The sequence below is a fragment of the Aspergillus saccharolyticus genome (genome assembly GCF_003184585.1).
Source record: "Aspergillus saccharolyticus JOP 1030-1 unplaced genomic scaffold BP01scaffold_48, whole genome shotgun sequence".
NCBI lineage: Eukaryota > Fungi > Ascomycota > Eurotiomycetes > Eurotiales > Aspergillaceae > Aspergillus > Aspergillus saccharolyticus.
In genome coordinates, this window is record NW_020290658.1 from 170,905 (window position 1) to 185,567 (window position 14,663).

General features: G+C 52.5%; 8 protein-coding genes across 8 annotated transcripts; 3 read left to right on the forward strand and 5 right to left on the reverse strand.

Moving 5' to 3' along the window:
• Window positions 1–515: 515 nt before the first annotated feature.
• Window positions 516–2,465, reverse strand: BP01DRAFT_360520 (putative serine/threonine protein kinase (Prp4)). The gene is made up of 2 exons (XM_025575931.1): window positions 2,291–2,465; window positions 516–2,240 (listed from the first exon to the last, which is right to left on the reverse strand). The coding sequence occupies exons 1-2, from the start codon at window positions 2,364–2,366 to the stop codon at window positions 769–771; spliced, it is 1,548 nt and encodes a 515-aa protein (XP_025427366.1). The 5' UTR covers window positions 2,367–2,465; the 3' UTR covers window positions 516–768.
• BP01DRAFT_360522 (uncharacterized protein) lies at window positions 2,436–3,609 on the reverse strand. The gene is made up of 4 exons (XM_025575932.1): window positions 3,478–3,609; window positions 2,698–3,386; window positions 2,581–2,621; window positions 2,436–2,526 (listed from the first exon to the last, which is right to left on the reverse strand). The coding sequence occupies exons 2-4, from the start codon at window positions 3,312–3,314 to the stop codon at window positions 2,522–2,524; spliced, it is 663 nt and encodes a 220-aa protein (XP_025427367.1). The 5' UTR covers window positions 3,315–3,386; window positions 3,478–3,609; the 3' UTR covers window positions 2,436–2,521.
• Window positions 3,610–3,892: 283 nt separating this feature from the next.
• Window positions 3,893–4,605, forward strand: BP01DRAFT_360523 (translation machinery-associated protein 7). The gene is made up of 3 exons (XM_025575933.1): window positions 3,893–3,926; window positions 3,988–4,077; window positions 4,170–4,605. Exons 1-3 carry the CDS (start codon window positions 3,905–3,907, stop codon window positions 4,262–4,264), a joined length of 207 nt encoding a protein of 68 aa, XP_025427368.1. The 5' UTR covers window positions 3,893–3,904; the 3' UTR covers window positions 4,265–4,605.
• A 196-nt stretch (window positions 4,606–4,801) lies between these two features.
• On the reverse strand, window positions 4,802–6,550 carry BP01DRAFT_305975 (uncharacterized protein; the record flags this gene model as incomplete). Its single annotated transcript, XM_025572214.1, has 2 exons — window positions 4,802–6,326; window positions 6,399–6,550. The coding sequence occupies 2 exons, from the start codon at window positions 6,548–6,550 to the stop codon at window positions 4,802–4,804; spliced, it is 1,677 nt and encodes a 558-aa protein (XP_025427369.1).
• Window positions 6,551–7,711: 1,161 nt separating this feature from the next.
• On the forward strand, window positions 7,712–8,804 carry BP01DRAFT_171653 (cytochrome b5-like heme/steroid binding domain-containing protein). Its single transcript, XM_025570774.1, has 4 exons — window positions 7,712–7,851; window positions 7,910–7,940; window positions 8,030–8,267; window positions 8,372–8,804. The coding sequence occupies exons 1-4, from the start codon at window positions 7,839–7,841 to the stop codon at window positions 8,591–8,593; spliced, it is 504 nt and encodes a 167-aa protein (XP_025427370.1). The 5' UTR covers window positions 7,712–7,838; the 3' UTR covers window positions 8,594–8,804.
• ish1 (double-strand break repair enhancer MSC1) lies at window positions 8,555–10,980 on the reverse strand. The gene is made up of 5 exons (XM_025578382.1): window positions 10,939–10,980; window positions 10,721–10,849; window positions 10,617–10,667; window positions 10,416–10,563; window positions 8,555–10,363 (listed from the first exon to the last, which is right to left on the reverse strand). Exons 2-5 carry the CDS (start codon window positions 10,803–10,805, stop codon window positions 9,016–9,018), a joined length of 1,632 nt encoding a protein of 543 aa, XP_025427371.1. The 5' UTR covers window positions 10,806–10,849; window positions 10,939–10,980; the 3' UTR covers window positions 8,555–9,015.
• A 274-nt stretch (window positions 10,981–11,254) lies between these two features.
• On the forward strand, window positions 11,255–13,026 carry BP01DRAFT_360525 (PQ-loop repeat-containing protein). Its single transcript, XM_025575934.1, has 4 exons — window positions 11,255–11,373; window positions 11,420–11,721; window positions 11,780–12,037; window positions 12,127–13,026. Exons 2-4 carry the CDS (start codon window positions 11,654–11,656, stop codon window positions 12,734–12,736), a joined length of 936 nt encoding a protein of 311 aa, XP_025427372.1. The 5' UTR covers window positions 11,255–11,373; window positions 11,420–11,653; the 3' UTR covers window positions 12,737–13,026.
• A 652-nt stretch (window positions 13,027–13,678) lies between these two features.
• On the reverse strand, window positions 13,679–14,558 carry BP01DRAFT_369147 (nuclear transport factor 2 family protein; the record flags this gene model as incomplete). Its single annotated transcript, XM_025576536.1, has 6 exons — window positions 13,679–13,792; window positions 13,887–13,988; window positions 14,076–14,147; window positions 14,210–14,274; window positions 14,364–14,381; window positions 14,555–14,558. The coding sequence occupies 6 exons, from the start codon at window positions 14,556–14,558 to the stop codon at window positions 13,679–13,681; spliced, it is 375 nt and encodes a 124-aa protein (XP_025427373.1).
• Between the last annotated feature and the right edge of the window lie 105 nt (window positions 14,559–14,663).

Here is a 14,663-nt window from a genome sequence, read left to right on the forward strand (position 1 = left end):
GACTACGGTGCTCATGATGGCACAGCCACCTTCTTTCCAGCTTCTACCCTTCCACCTGCATCTGCAACCTTTTCCTACTACAGTCCGGTGGAATGGACGGAATAGTATATGTTATAATTCTCGTGTAGGTTTTGCGATAGAAGCAATAAAGTCCGGTGTCAGGATGGACTGAAAGGATTAGAAAACCATCAAGATTACTGCTAACAATAGGTCACTTCCACAGTACCCATGCTGTAAGTTGACACCCTCTCGGGTGAATTCCAGCCTTTTCCAAATAAATCCAAAGAATCAACAGTGATGATGATGATGTTGATGATAATGATGATAGTGGTACTGTAGCGGGGGGAACTTAGGCTACTTACTGGCTAGTGGCTTGCCACACGCACAGCCCCCCTCCACTCCTCGCCCCTCCGCCCAGCCCAGCCCAGCCCCAGCCTCTTTTTCCCGTGCCTCGTTACCTGTTGCGTTGCCACCACCACCATCACCCCCCAGGCTCTCTCCCCCGCAGTTGCGTGGCTGCTGCGCCGCTGAAAGACTACTCCGTCCGTACTCATACTCTAAATATACACCGGTGGCACTGGACTGGATGAAAACGGCCATTGAGTCATCATCTACCTTACTTCTGCCTATGTTGAAACTTTACACACAAGGCTGATCAATCATAAAGAGACCATGGTTAAGACCTTGGGGATATTACTGCTAAATATGTACTGCAGTGTACCACGATGACATAATTTGTACAAACATCTCCGATCCCGTACCGTCCACCTACACCTTCGGTCGTGAGATGAACGGATGCCGCAAGGCCTCCGCCGGCGTGCATCGTTTCTCTGGATTGAGGTTGAGACAACGCTCCAGCAAGTCCAAGAACAACGTCAGCTCCTTTGTCTCACTCTCCGTCATCCCACGGGTCCCCTTGCCCATCAACCGTGTCCGCAGATCGCGCGTCGGCTTCTTGAAATCCACCACCCGTACCACCGGACGACGCGTGACCTTGTCTTCCTCCTGGCTATGGAAATTCAACATCTCATCAAAGTGCATGTGCGTCAGCGACCCGCGCCGTAACAGCTTCGGGGGATATTTGCCACGACATTCCATGATTGACCGGAGCATCTGATTGTTGTTCCGCCCCGTGAAAAGGATCTTGCCCGTAGCGATCTCGAATAGTGTGCATCCAATCGACCACACATCGATGGCGTGATCGTACGGAATCCCCAGGATGATCTCCGGCGCCCGGTAGAACCGACTGACCAAGTATGGCGTTATCTCGTTTTCCGTCGCAGGGGAGGCCGACCCCAGGTCACAGACCTTGAGAACGTTGTAGTGCTCGTTGACCAGAAGATTGTCGGGCTTCAGATCGGCGTGAAGAATGTTGCACTTCCGAAACAAGCTGAGTCCCAAGAAAATTTGCTGCGCATACAATCGGATGGCGGCAAGGTTCAGCCCAGTGTCACGACCCTTCTTGTTCACGAGCTCGCGCAGATTCATGCCTAGGTTTTCAAATACCATACACAAATGGCCCTTGTGTTCGAAATGCCGCTCGAATCTGATGACGTGTTTCTTGTCTTCAGGATCTGCCTCGCGAAGCTGCTCCAAGATTCCGATTTCCTTCATGCCCGCTTTCCGCATGGTATCATTCTGTCGGATAATCTTGATTGCAACCAGACCCCCAGTCTTCGAATCGGTTGCACGCACCACAGATGAAAACATACCCTTGCCCAGATTCTGCTGCACATGATATCGCCCGTTGATCAGCTCACCAAGCCGCACGTTGTAGTAGCCCTCTGGATCGTCCCAGTTGTCCAGCATACTGACATCCAGCTCTTTGGGCTGCGGGATGGCGGACATGGCCGAGGCGTGTGTAGGCTGCGCGGTGTCCTGCGTATCTTCGGCGAACATGTCGTCATCATCGTCTTCTGCAAACATATCGTAAGGATCCTTCGCCTTGGGTTGGGCCCGAGGATGGTCTGCGTCAGGGAGTAAGATGTCCTGCTTGGTCGTTTGTGTCTCATCATAGGCTGCCGCGGAGACATCCTCAGTTGAGCTGCGGGTGTCGTGCTTTTCCTTTTCGGCTCTCATATCCATCGTAGGATCGTAGTCTGCTGCGGAAACTTCATCTTTGTCAGCACCATCTACAGGTGCATCATTATGAAGCGAACCATTGTCCTTGTCAACCTTGAAGTCAGCAGGGAATGGATCTGAAATCTCATTAGGCGTCTGAGGAGCCGAATGCCCGGCATCTATAGAGGGTCAGATGATTAAAGCTTGCGGCAGTGATGATTTGACTTACCGGAAGGAGTGCCGTTCGATGCAACCGAAGCGGCCGTGTCGGCGCTTGGTGTCGTTGAATCCATACCATCGCCCATCTGGAGGGCCTGCAGACGCAACGGCGGAGCTTGAGTACGATATTTCGCGCGGATAGCTTCACGCCGTTTGCGTCGTGCTTCTAATTGGGCTGCTTCGTCGAGAGGTTCCGCAGGCGGCTGCTGCTCCTCCGGAGCCTCAGCCATTTGTGCATCGTTCACACTGCCTAACTGTAAGTATATTTCTCCACAACGAAAGCTAAATCTATAGGCATACCCTTCAAAGCGAACACTAGGAGTTTTGATAGCTTGCTGCACCTGAGGTTTTTGAGTTTCAGCATGTGATTTTAAATCCCGAGCGACGACTGGAAAATTCCCCCGCTCGCTCACTAACTGTTCAATAGAAGCCTTCCTTCTATGATCGCGAGATGCGACGCTATCACCTCTCTGGGTTTCCCACTCATCCCCGGAGTATTGCTTTGGTTTCCGGACTTCGCGGAACGGCGAGCGGCTGCGGGTGCGGGCGCGTTTCTCCCTGCGCCGGTCCGACTCGTCGCTATACCGGAGGCCCTGGCCGAAGTTTTCTTCCCGATCGTAGTCATAGTAGGGCCGGGCGCGTCGGTGCGATTGACCGCCGCGACCCGTGTAACGGCTGTCGTCGTATCGGGGACCGCCGCGGCGGGAGGACTCGTATCGGTATTGTCTGTCGTCATAATCATAGTCACGATCATAGTCATCGTCCCGGCGACGTTTGTAGCCCCTGTGATCGCGGTAAGGGGAGCGGGAACGAGTACGGGAGGGCGATCTGGTCCTGGTCCTCGACCTCCGGTGGCGGGGCGATCTGCTCAACGAAGCTGGAGATCTAGGGGCGGGTGAACTAGCTCTGGTGGGACGGTCAACACGGTTGCCATTAAGAGGAAGTTGCGCTGTAGTTGCCTTCGTCTCTGAACCTGATTCGATGATCTCACCCTCAGAAGGGATCGATGGAGACCTCGACCTGAGTGATGCCATCTTGCGTCTGCCAAGAGATTTCTGCTCTCTCAACGAAGTGTGACTAAAATAGACAATCGGCCTTTCGCGCAGCTTCAGAGAAGAGGGAAGAAGGACTTCCGGTTAGCCAAGAATGGTTTGGATGACGCGATCAACGTGGGAGGATATATTGAGAAAGTCCAACCAGCTGAGAATGCCACGGGCCCTTGCCAATTTTAAGCAAGCATAAGACAGTGTGTGTAGATTGAGGGGATCGCTATCTCCCAGTTCCAGAGAAAGAGTCGCGCGGGGGTTGATTTGGAATGTCGACAGGGTGGGTAGCTGAGCGAAGAGACTGAGCTGGGGGTGATAATAGAAATGAGGTCAATGCAGTTGATGGGGGCTGATGGGGGAAAGCAGGTTGGTGAGATGAGCTGGTGCCAGGGCGGTGAGGGATGGGGAGAGATTTCCCGCCTAACTAGATCCAGATTAGCGGCTCCCTGCGGGACAATCGCTGATAAGACAACGATTTTTTGCGCCTTCGTTTCCCCTCTTCTCCTCTTTGCGCAACACGCATTCATTGTCGCTCAATATCCTTTCCTTATAACCATCACCAAGACCAATATCACACAATGGGTGGCCAAAGCAGAGAAGGTATGCGCCTTCTACATCGTTTCGACCCTACTTTCCGTTCCTAACTCGATCGTTTGTTTAGGTGGCAAGGTCAAGCCCCTCAAGCAGGCCAAGAAGGCAAGCAAGGAGCTCGATGAGGATGATCTCGCTTTCAAGGAGAAGCAGAGAGCCGGTATGTTCTATATGTTTACTTCTTTAGCAGCTGTCTGCATATATATATGATTGGGGTGAGGATGTCACTAATGAACTTTTGCACACATGCAGATGCCAAGGCCAAGCAGGAGATGATGGCCAAGGCCAAGGGCAAGGGCCCCCTGAACACCGGCTCCCAGGGTATCAAGAAGTCTGGCAAGAAATAAATTATTCGCGGAGCATTAAGAGCATTCATTCATGTTATACCACGAGCCATGACCCAAAAGCGCAGAATGATGGAGTCGCTTGGCCTTCCGCGCTATTCTATTTGAGCAACTTTACGTGATGCATTTACAACACTAAGCGCACATTCTTCACCCACTGATAAATTTCACTGCTACATTACTTCGAAGTGTGATCAGTCCCTTGAAGATCCAGAAATACTTCGACGAAAACCTGCCTCGGAGCCCCAGACTGAAATTCGCATCTCCCAACAAGCAAACAGGGTATCATCGCGCATCGCACAGATTAAACAAAGACCGACTACCAGCCTTTGCCAGAATGAAAGAAGTAGAAGTAAACCCGCTGTATGCTGCCGAATGGTAAACGAAACGCTGAAAGGCATCATGCAATCAACAAACCTAGCCCAATTGGCACAGTCGTAAAGAGAGTAGATCGAAGAATGGAGCTCACAGTGAAAGAATTCCCAACGCGCTCTTTTGCGCAAATGAGGATGCAAGGAAAACGAATGGTTCAATCAACCTTCAACTGGTTACTCGACTGACCCAAAGGCCAGAGCCTCCACCATAACAGTCAAGCTCATCGCGCTTCTTCCAAGCCTTGAGCAACTTCACGCCAATCTCATGCTCCTCCCTCCTGATTTCAGCAAGTTCGCTTTCAAGACTGGCAACGGTTTTCTTCACCTCATCCCTGGCGGCCATGTCGTAGGCGACAGAGCTCGGCTGAATCACTTGAGTCAACTCATAGATGATCGTGTTGATATTTGCTTTGCGACGAGCGAGGGTCTCCTTGCGGGCTTCGAGCGCTTCGATACGGTTTTGGTTCTGTTGCTGCGGAGTGATCGTGGGGGATTCCTTGGCAGTCTCCGCCTCCACAGCGGTTTGAGAAGGTGTGGGCTTCCTAGTCGGCTTCTTCCCGGGAGCAACTATGCTCGGTACTGGTCTGCTTCGAGACATGATGGACATTTGACACTCCGTGGACACAGATGCGGTATCAGCAACGGTATCAATACTGTTGCGCCTGCTCCCTATCGAGCTGCCTATCTCTGTAGGTTCGTAAGTGGTTGCGCTGAAGCGACTTGTAGGTTCTTCAACCATTTCGTGGGTGGTCAATTTGAGGTCCATCAACGCGGATTCCCAGTCCGCTTCCGGTTCTGGGAGCTCAACCCGAGGTGGTGCGCGGTTGCTGCTACGAATAGTCGGAGTGGGGGCTTCAGGTGTCCTAGTACGGGGGTTGCTCCTGCTTGTGCCATGATGTCTGTCCGTTGGTCGAGGATCCCCGGCCGTAATTGTGGTCACCACAGTAGGAATAATACCACACGCTGCCAAGTCGGAGGCTGAGCCATTGCGTGCTCTCATTTGGTCATAGCTACGGATCGTGTTCCCTCTGGGCCGCTCTTGGATAGGATTCACTATTGGCGATCGTCCACTGGGTCCCTTCCAAGGCTCGCGCATGCGTGGCTCCGAGGGCGGTTTCCGGGCACTTTCCGTGCCCCATCCAAGACCAGTTGAACCATTAGATGACGGAGGCGTGGCAATATCGGTCCGGAATGAGACACTGCCGGAGATTTGTTGTCCAAACCCGCCAGAATGGCTTGACGTCGAACCTCTCGAAAAGTTGTCCTGCCTGGCTGCGTATCCCTTCGAGGACGGGTTTGTTGCGGGTGAACAGTCGGCCGATCGAGCAGCAGCTGTGCGCACTGGCAGATGACTGTTGAATTTGGAGGTTTCCTTCTTATCCATTGAGTTGATGCCAAGATCCGGCTTGGAGTCGTCCTCTATGGGGGAGACACGGGAGCTTCCGCGACTAAGTGGTGGTCGGCTCAGGGAGATGGGTGAGTCGGGAGGGGAGATGTCAACACTGCTGGGCCGACTGAGATCGTGGCCGAGGCTGCCTGTCTGGAGAGGCAGATCCGTTAAGCTGACCGAGCGATGATCAAATAGATCGTCAGAAGCGATGCTGGGAGCGATGCTTGGGGCTTTGGATGAAGAAACGGCCCTGCGATCTGAGTACGGGTGTTGAGTAGGAACGAGCGAGTTCGCTTGGTTGCTAGAACGGGTTAGCAAGCAAAGTATACTTTAGGAAACGGGATGCGACTGCGGCTCAACTGCTTCTACTCACCCTCGAGAAGCCAGGGAACGTTTATCGGTGCTCTGAGAGCCGGGGGCACGGGACCAGGATTGATAAACAGTATCGTCCAGCGTCTTGTCGATCAAGGTGGGATTTCCGATGACCGGCTTCCGCGATCGATGAAAAGGATTCTTCCCCCACATTCTGACTGCAAACCCTCAAGGCGGATGCTGTAGCTCGGGAATCAACCAGTTTGCTTGTCACGTTCCTGTCAACGGTGCGAGCGAGGACTATAATCTTTGGCTCGGTATTCGATAAGGCCACTCTGGGCCAACGTCGGGCTGCTGAGCAATTAATTCAACCGATTTGAACAGATGAAAACGTGAAGATCGATGTATGTATGTCGGTGGTTAGAGTGGAACGGTTGAGTAAGATGTAATAAGCAATGTGACCAAGGTTCAGGCAGTTAAGTTCAGGTTTATTAAGTGATGCGACAGGCGTGCCGGCACGTCATTCACAAAAGAATCAGTCCACCACAACGGAGAGTAGAAGACAAAGGAAGGTAAAGAGAGATTTTTAGATAGATAATCCAATCTAGAAGAAAATGAGTGCGCGCAACCAGGCACTAAAATAAATGAAAGAGATTACAAGAAAGAGGGACAAAAGCAATGAGAAGTGGGTAAAGGATTGGAAGAGAAGAGAACGACGAACAGCCAGCGGAGCAACACACAAGGCAGTAACAAAAACAAGACCGCTTTGGGAGAGCCGCGGAGGTTACTGACTTGCCCCTCGTGCATTGGTATGCCACCCAAGCCGGGTCGACCGTGTGAGGATTGCGGGAGCTAGCCCAAGAATAACTGACGAACTAGTGGACTGACAGCAGTGGGAAATTGGCAAAGCGACGAGAGGGATGTTTCAGAATAGATTGGTTTAATTATAGGAGCTCAGAGCTCGCGGAGGGTCGAGACTCGCGCGCATTTCGAACTCCGTTGCAATCTCAGGAATGCGGATCGCTGCAGAGAATAGGCTTGTTCGCGTGCCATTGAAGCTTTACTCCGTATATTATAGAAACGATCAGCTCATCTTGTGCGGAACGAAGATCCTCTCACAGCCATTCATAACCACATTAGTACGAACAAGAAGATACTGTAGTAGTCCTACTAAATACCTCCAAGATTGGAAGTGATCGAATCTGCGGGAATCATCCCAAGGCACGATCCAACGGCACCGAATCGCGCTTCCGCATCTACCGCCTTTGGCTTCACGAATAGCAGCCCGTGGCTCCGGCTTGGTTCTCCGCACACTAAGATATGACTTTGATTGGCTAGAGGCTTCAGCTTCTGCCATCACTGTAATTGCCGTCATACACCGTCCCGACCGTCATCCTCGGCCATTAATCCATCCCAGCTCCACTCAACAATCCCATTCATCCCTCGATAAGTACCCAAGTGACATTCTCCCCTTCAACCCAACACCACAACTACTATCGAAATGTCCAGCACAGGTAAGCTCCTCTAACCCCTAAGTCCCCATATTCATCAAACAAGCACTAAATTCTTAAGTAGACGGGGCAACTAGCCCACCCGCCGAAGTGTCAGTAACCCCCAGCTGGAGCTTCGAAGCTGACACTCCCCAGACCAACTAAACTACCTACCTACTAACATCCCTCCCCAAACAATCAGAATGACAATCGCCTCCCCCATCAACCTCATTCTTCTCACCCTCTTCATCATCCTCGTCTACCTCCAACTCCGTCCTAAAGCCCCCGTCTCCCTCCCCAAGGCGCCCCCACCCGTCGTCTTCCGCACCTTCACCCCGACTACCCTCCTCCCTTACAACGGCACCGGCGATCAACCTGTCTACCTAGCCGTGCGCGGACGGGTCTTCGACGTGACGCCCGGTCGTAACTTCTATGGACCCGTAAGTTACATCCCCTGAAGAACATTCCCTCCCCCTCGCCTAGGCCTGCCCTTCGTTTCCGCTCGGATGAGCTAATCAGTTCGTGAAAAAAACCAAAATTATAGGGTGGACCCTACGAGAACTTCGCCGGCCGGGACGCTTCCCGGGGTCTCGCGTGCCAGAGCTTCGATGCGGAGATGTTGACCAAGGATCTGAAGGGTCCGCTGGATAAGCTGGAGGATCTGGATGCGGAGCAGCTAGAGAATCTGCAGTCGTGGGAGGAGCGGTTCTCAGAGAAGTATCTGGTTGTGGGGAAACTGGTGGCTGAGGGAGAGGAGGGTGCCTGAGTCAAGGATGCGTGGGAATGGAATAGTAGTTTGAGAGGGCCAGGGATCTCTGGGAGAGGAAGACAACCTATGGCGGCTACTGCGGACGGAAGACTGAAGTTGAAAATTCTAGGCGGTTTCAAGAGTCGTGTGGAGAATAAGGTGTTGGCACTACTTGGCTGGATGAGTTATGATTTTATGGTCATTCTAAACTGTCTCGTTTACTCGGCGAATTTTTCTTTTCAGGTCATCTTCGATAAAATCTTCGTTTATCGTGAACGAAGAAAAGCGTTGGTAAGAAACAAGTAGAAAAGTATTTTCGATACGATTTTGGCAGCAGATAAATAACGATTACGTTAAGTCATAAGATCATGTCCCACCAGCACCCGCCAAACCCTAAACAAAGCTTTGTAAACCACAAACAGATCGCAAAAGATCACATTCTACAACTCCTTGCGCAGGCTTGCAGAAGCCTCAGCGCCCTTGGTCTTTATTTTGTCGGCGGCCTTAAAGCCCTGTGTCTTGGCCTGCTCCTTCGCAACCTCAGAAGCCTTTTCAGCAGCTTCCTGGCCGTGGGCTCTGCCACTGGCGGCTCCGACCTTCACCTGCTCCCAAACCCACTGGGAAACATCCGAAAGCTTTTCTTGGAGCTTGGCAAAGATCGTACCCTGAGGGCTTGAGGTTCCGTATCTGAAATACTCGGCATTGCGGCGGGCCGCGGCCTTGAGTTCGTTGATGCTGGAGCCCTGGTAGACGGGAATGCCATAAGAGTCAAGATAAGCCTTGAGATCGGAGTGAGACCAAGAGTCAAAGGCAGAGCCCTTGGCAACGTCGGTAGCTTGAGCCATGTAGGCGGTCGCAGACGCCAGCTGGTCGCCGCCAGCCTTGGAGGCCTGGGCGTACGTGTCCTGTGCCTGCTTGACCAGCTCATCACGGGTGATGTCGGCACGGTGGGCGGCCTTGGCATTCATAGAAGCCAGGTACTTCTTCAGGTGGTCGGTGTCCCAAGTGTCAAAAGTCCAGGCATTCCAGCCATTGGCAGCCTTGTGGGAGTGGAGGCGGACCCGTGCCAGGAGCTCATCGCGCTTACCGTTCTGAGGCACGGGAACACCGCGGGCATCAAGGTAGGCCTTAAGACGAGAATCGGACCAAGATTCGATCAGAGTGTCAAAGGCCTGCTGACCCTTGTATTGAGCGGCATCGGTTGCACGGGCGTACTCGTTGCCAGCCTTGGTGGTGGCGGCGCCGATGACTTCGCTAGCCGTGGAGGAGAGGCTTGCAGAAGCGGTTGAAGCAGCAGTCGAGGCCTGGCTGACCAGGGAGGCACGGTGCTTTCTTGCCAGAGCCACGAGCTCATTGCGCTTGGATCCCTGAGGAACCTTCACTCCATGCTCATCGAGGAACTTCTTCAGTTCGGAGTCAGACCAAGCATTGAACAAAGCCTCGCTCAAGGTAGCCTGAGCCTTGTCTGCGGAAGCAGAGGCGGAAGCAGCGATGGCCTTAGCCTGCAGTCCTGCAAGTCTAGCGTTACGACGAACAGTAGCGATGAGCCGGTCGCGAGTGGAGGGCTGGGGAACAGGCCAGCCCCGCTCATCAAGCCACTCCTTCAGGTCGGATTCAGACCATTGAGAATAAACCCAGTTACCAGGGTAGGAGACAGCTTCACCGAGCTTCTGAGCAACGGTTTCGTAGTTTTCGCGGACAGTCTTAAGAAGAGTATCACGCTTGCGAGGCTGAGGAGCAGGAATGCCATGACGGTCAAGGAAGGCCTTGAGCTGAGAGTCCGACCAGCTGGATGAATGTCAGTGACAAGGCCAGGGATGTGGTGTCACACTTTACATACGTGTCAAAGAGCCATTCCTTGGCGTTGTGCCAGTGATCCTGAGAGTGTTCGGCAGTTTGTCCCAGCGGCTTCTGAACCTTAGCATCCCAGTTTGTCTTCACCAAGGACTCGAGATCCTTGCGATCAGCCGGCGAGGGATACGGAATGTCTGGAAGTATCGTCAGAATTGAACTCCTCAGAAAGCTAAGAGGGCTAACGTACCGTGGTCGGCAAGCCATCTTTCCAACTCAGTTTCGTGCCACTTGTTGTATACTACCGAGATGTATTAGCGAGTGAATGGTGCAGGAAGTTCGACTCGAACATACCAGCCTTGCTAAACCAGCTTGAAGCACCAACGGCTTCGGCGGTTGCCAGTACAAAGACTAGGCAAAAAGCCAAATGAAGCTTCATTATGGCTAAATGGTAGGTATTTTCGAGATTATAGCCGTATCAGTCTTATCGATGAGAGACGTGTGAGATTAGCTTATCGCTGCCTTCGTCTCGTTTCCTCTCTCCAGCTTTCGTTGATGAGTGAGCCACTTACTGTCGTTAATGATAACGGTGATTGTTGATGGGAGGAGATTGGGAAGAAATAAGGACCAGGGATGAGGAAATATTTATTGTCTCGCGAGAAAGAAAGAGCTGTGGATGGAATCAGGGAGGCGGCGCTGAGATGATCGCCGAGTGACGTATTGATGTGGTTGCTGTTGCTGTCCCTCAATCCACGGCTGGCGTCATCGATGAATGGGTGGCCCATGGTCGGTCGGCAGAGGCGTCTGGGCGCGCCTTCGGCTGTTTGCATTCTTTGAGTCCGGGGGTCAGCAATGAAAGAATGACCTGTAAATGATAGTATCTGGATCCTTCGATGGTTGTGTTATTCTTATTGAATCTACTTCGTATTATCCGTACTTCGTACTTGCAATGCAAGGCACATGATCTCCCACTAGCTGCTTTGGGATAGGATGCGGAGACCGATAAGGGAAGCATTGAAGCATAAGTCCGACGTCTCTACTAACTTCTCTTAGAGGTACTGTCTACTACTGCTTGAGGCAATCCACCAGTGACAACTCATCTTTCACTGGCTTGTTTGTTCCCCTACATGTGTGCGCTGGATCGACACATTCGGCTTGAGAATCTCAGAATTCTGTCTCCCTGCTTCTATGCGTCGGGCTCATAGACCGCTCATCGCTGTCTAGCTCCAGTCTTTCGTCCTCTCCCTAGTACACAACCCAATTCTAGATTCATCACCTCACACCAAGATGAGCTCACTCAACCTACAATGCGGGCAGCTGGACTCCCCCGACTACAAGAACTTCATCCTGTCTATGTACGTTCCCTCCCTGCACCCCAGCAACAAGAACTCAAACTGACCCAAAGCCACCCAGTCTAATCGTCTTTGGCATCCTCCTGTCCTACCTCCCCCAACACATCCGCATCATCTCCCTCAGATCCTCCTTTGGAATATCCCCCTACTTCGTCCTCCTAGGCACGACCTCCGGCTCATCCGCCCTCGCCAATGTCGTCTCGCAACAACAGAGTCTCCACGACATGTCGTGCTGCAAGCAGATCAGCGGACTCGGTTGTTTCTCCGCCCTTCTAGGGATTCTCCAGGTCGGAACGCAATGCCTCTGTTTCTTCCTGATGTGAGTAAAGCCAACCAGCTAAAACCGAAGCCCTCTTTTCCCTCCTTTCCACGACCTAATCGACTAACCGACAAATCCAAAAATAACAGCCTCTTTCTTTTCGTACTCTACTTCCCCCGCCACCATAACCAGCACCACAGCCACCGACCAGACACCCCAACCTACCGCACCGCCCTGACCGTCGCGGGGATCTGCATCCTGCACGCGCTCGTCATGCTCATCACCACCCTGGCCGTCGGGCTCCGCCGGCCCGAGGCCCTGCAATCCTGGTCCAACTTCTGCGGTGTACTCGCCGCCCTCCTCGCCTCGGTCCAGTACTTCCCCCAGATCTATACCACGGTGCGCCTGCGCTGCGTCGGCAGCCTCAGCATTCCCATGATGTGCATTCAGACGCCAGGCAGTCTCGTGTGGGCGGGGAGTCTGGCGGCGCGGCTGGGTCGCGCCGGATGGAGTACCTGGGGGGTGTTGATCGTGACGGCGTGTCTGCAGGGAACCTTGCTAGGCCTGGGCGTATGGTTCGAGTTCCTCGGTCCCGAAAAGGGACACAGCCATGACGAGGACGGCGATGCTGTCACCAAGGACCCCGCGACTGACGGGGTATCGAGCCGTGGTGTGGCAGCTGCAGCTGCAGCTGAAGACGAAGAGGAGGGTCAGGCGCGGGATCAGCCATCTGAAGAAACGCCGCTTCTGGGAAGGTAAGGTAGAACCTTCGCAGGAGCGAGTGCGTCTCTCTTTCTCTCTCCTTCATCCCTCTATCTTCTCATCTCAGCTCATCTCTTGGTATAACTCGACACTTTGGACACAGTTTAGAAATCAAGGATATATAAGATCTCTGGGTCAACACCATGCTCCAAGGGCTTTTTTTAAAGGCTACTGTAATTGTCTGTGCTGAATGGCGTTCGTGCATATACGCTCATCTTATATCGGGCGGGGGATAGCTTACATGAGTCCGAAAAATACTGTGTAGAATGTCTGGTGTTTACCATGTGGCGAGAACTTGTAGCTTAGACAGAGTGAATCGCATTGCGTGACGCTACCGTCGGCGTTACCTCCAACTTTCCATTGGCGCTGAGGAGTTGATCTTCCAAGTTTTGACTTTGTGAAAAACGGACGGAAGGGTGCTGATGGACATCCTACCTAGCTATCTTACTTTGATTTAACCACGCACTGGACAAGAACAGTGGAGCAGAGGACAGGTATAGCAAATGCCATGCATAACCTAGAAGAAATACCGTGTCCTACATGTGCCCATACACTATCGATCAAAGCGTTCGCTGATGCAAGCAAAAACAAGGGATGATAGCAAGTCTAGCAGGAAAGCTTCTCGCAGCGAGGCAGAGAGGAGGAGAGGGCATTTCTCTCGGCATGACCGCGCTAAACCCAGATAGATTGGTCGATTGACCTGGTGGCGGATGACACAATCAAGATGAGGCCCCAAAAACCCCCTCTTGCTCTCTGAATCGACATTGAAAGTTGACTTTGATTCATTATCTTCGTTTCAAAAAGGGATAACTGCCGGCTATGACCGGTTCCTTCTCTCTGTGAGAAAGAAGGAAAAATAAATCATCGCCCGCAAGCCGTAGCCGGACCCGCTATTCCTCTTTCCTTCGCAACGCTTTGTATATACAAATGACAGGCCATTTATGCGTTGTAGATCAGGCGGAAGATGTCGTTCTGGACATAGTAGCTGCCAGAGCCGTCGGGGCAGAGGTTGAAGCTCTGAGTGTAGTTCATGGGGTTCTGCTCCTCATCGACCTGTTCAAGAGTCAGAGTGGTTAGCGGGTCCAGCCGTTCCACTGGGGCTGCATTCATGGCATCTAGCCATGCTGAAGCTCGGGGATGACTATACCAGAAGAGCGCCGGTGACCATGACAAGGATGCTACCCTCATTGCTGGAAGGCTGGGCGTCGAGGGTGGAGACTCTGTGAACGACCTTCTGGAAGGGGAGGCTCTGTGGAACGAGACAAATCACATGGCGTGTTTAGTCAACCAGATGATTTCTCCATTTGTAATGAGTTGTCTGTTCAAGGGAACTCACAGTCAGCTTCTCAACGATGCTGCCAACACCCTGAACGGAGCTGGTCTCGAAGGTAAGCATAGACTGGTCACGCTATGGATTCACAGTTTATGCGTTAGTCGTGGCATGTCAACAGCGTGATATGCGCGACATACGTAGAGTCCAGCCAGGTTTGAACGGTCGGCGTCAAAGGTGTTGTAGTAGAACTGGACAAATTGCTCTAGTGGGCCGCAGTTAGACTGCAGGTTCATCGGTTGCGTCACAGCAGGGCTGAAATTCGCGACAATAGGTGAGCGGGTCGCGACATACCGGCAATGTTTTGGAAAGCTAGACATTGATTGCGCATCACATTAGTCTCTTTGCTGGTATTTTAGGTGCAAATTGGCAGCCGGGTATGGAGGGGTTCTCCCGGGAGAGCCTCAGGGAGGGGCAACAAAACATTGACAGGAAATGAGCAGGAGACAAGAATTGCCCAGGGAGAAGAGAGATGAATTACTTACCCATTTTGATGATCGTGAGCCTGCGAAAGCAAGAGAGACGTTGAGAAATAAAGATCTGAGTTGAGGAGACAATAGAATAGGACCGAGAGGAAGAGATGAGGACGAGGTT

Coding starts and splice junctions, on each gene's coding strand:
- BP01DRAFT_360520 (XM_025575931.1), bottom strand. CDS start 2,366: ATGGGCGATGGTATGGATTCAACGACACCAAGCGCCGACACGGCCGCT. Junction 2,241..2,290: donor ATCGAACGGCACTCCTTCCG/GTAAGTCAAATC, acceptor GACCCTCTATAG/ATGCCGGGCATTCGGCTCCT.
- BP01DRAFT_360522 (XM_025575932.1), bottom strand. CDS start 3,314: ATGGCATCACTCAGGTCGAGGTCTCCATCGATCCCTTCTGAGGGTGAG. Junction 2,622..2,697: donor AGGAAGGCTTCTATTGAACA/GTTAGTGAGCGA, acceptor CAAAAACCTCAG/GTGCAGCAAGCTATCAAAAC.
- BP01DRAFT_360523 (XM_025575933.1), top strand. CDS start 3,905: ATGGGTGGCCAAAGCAGAGAAG. Junction 3,927..3,987: donor GGGTGGCCAAAGCAGAGAAG/GTATGCGCCTTC, acceptor TCGTTTGTTTAG/GTGGCAAGGTCAAGCCCCTC. Junction 4,078..4,169: donor CAAGGAGAAGCAGAGAGCCG/GTATGTTCTATA, acceptor GCACACATGCAG/ATGCCAAGGCCAAGCAGGAG.
- BP01DRAFT_171653 (XM_025570774.1), top strand. Junction 7,941..8,029: donor ACTAGCCCACCCGCCGAAGT/GTCAGTAACCCC, acceptor CCAAACAATCAG/AATGACAATCGCCTCCCCCA. Junction 8,268..8,371: donor GTCGTAACTTCTATGGACCC/GTAAGTTACATC, acceptor CCAAAATTATAG/GGTGGACCCTACGAGAACTT.
- ish1 (XM_025578382.1), bottom strand. CDS start 10,805: ATGAAGCTTCATTTGGCTTTTTGCCTAGTCTTTGTACTGGCAACCGCC. Junction 10,668..10,720: donor AAGCTGGTTTAGCAAGGCTG/GTATGTTCGAGT, acceptor ACATCTCGGTAG/TATACAACAAGTGGCACGAA. Junction 10,364..10,415: donor AAGGAATGGCTCTTTGACAC/GTATGTAAAGTG, acceptor ACATTCATCCAG/CTGGTCGGACTCTCAGCTCA.
- BP01DRAFT_360525 (XM_025575934.1), top strand. CDS start 11,654: ATGAGCTCACTCAACCTACAATGCGGGCAGCTGGACTCCCCCGACTAC. Junction 11,722..11,779: donor AAGAACTTCATCCTGTCTAT/GTACGTTCCCTC, acceptor AAAGCCACCCAG/TCTAATCGTCTTTGGCATCC. Junction 12,038..12,126: donor TGCCTCTGTTTCTTCCTGAT/GTGAGTAAAGCC, acceptor CAAAAATAACAG/CCTCTTTCTTTTCGTACTCT.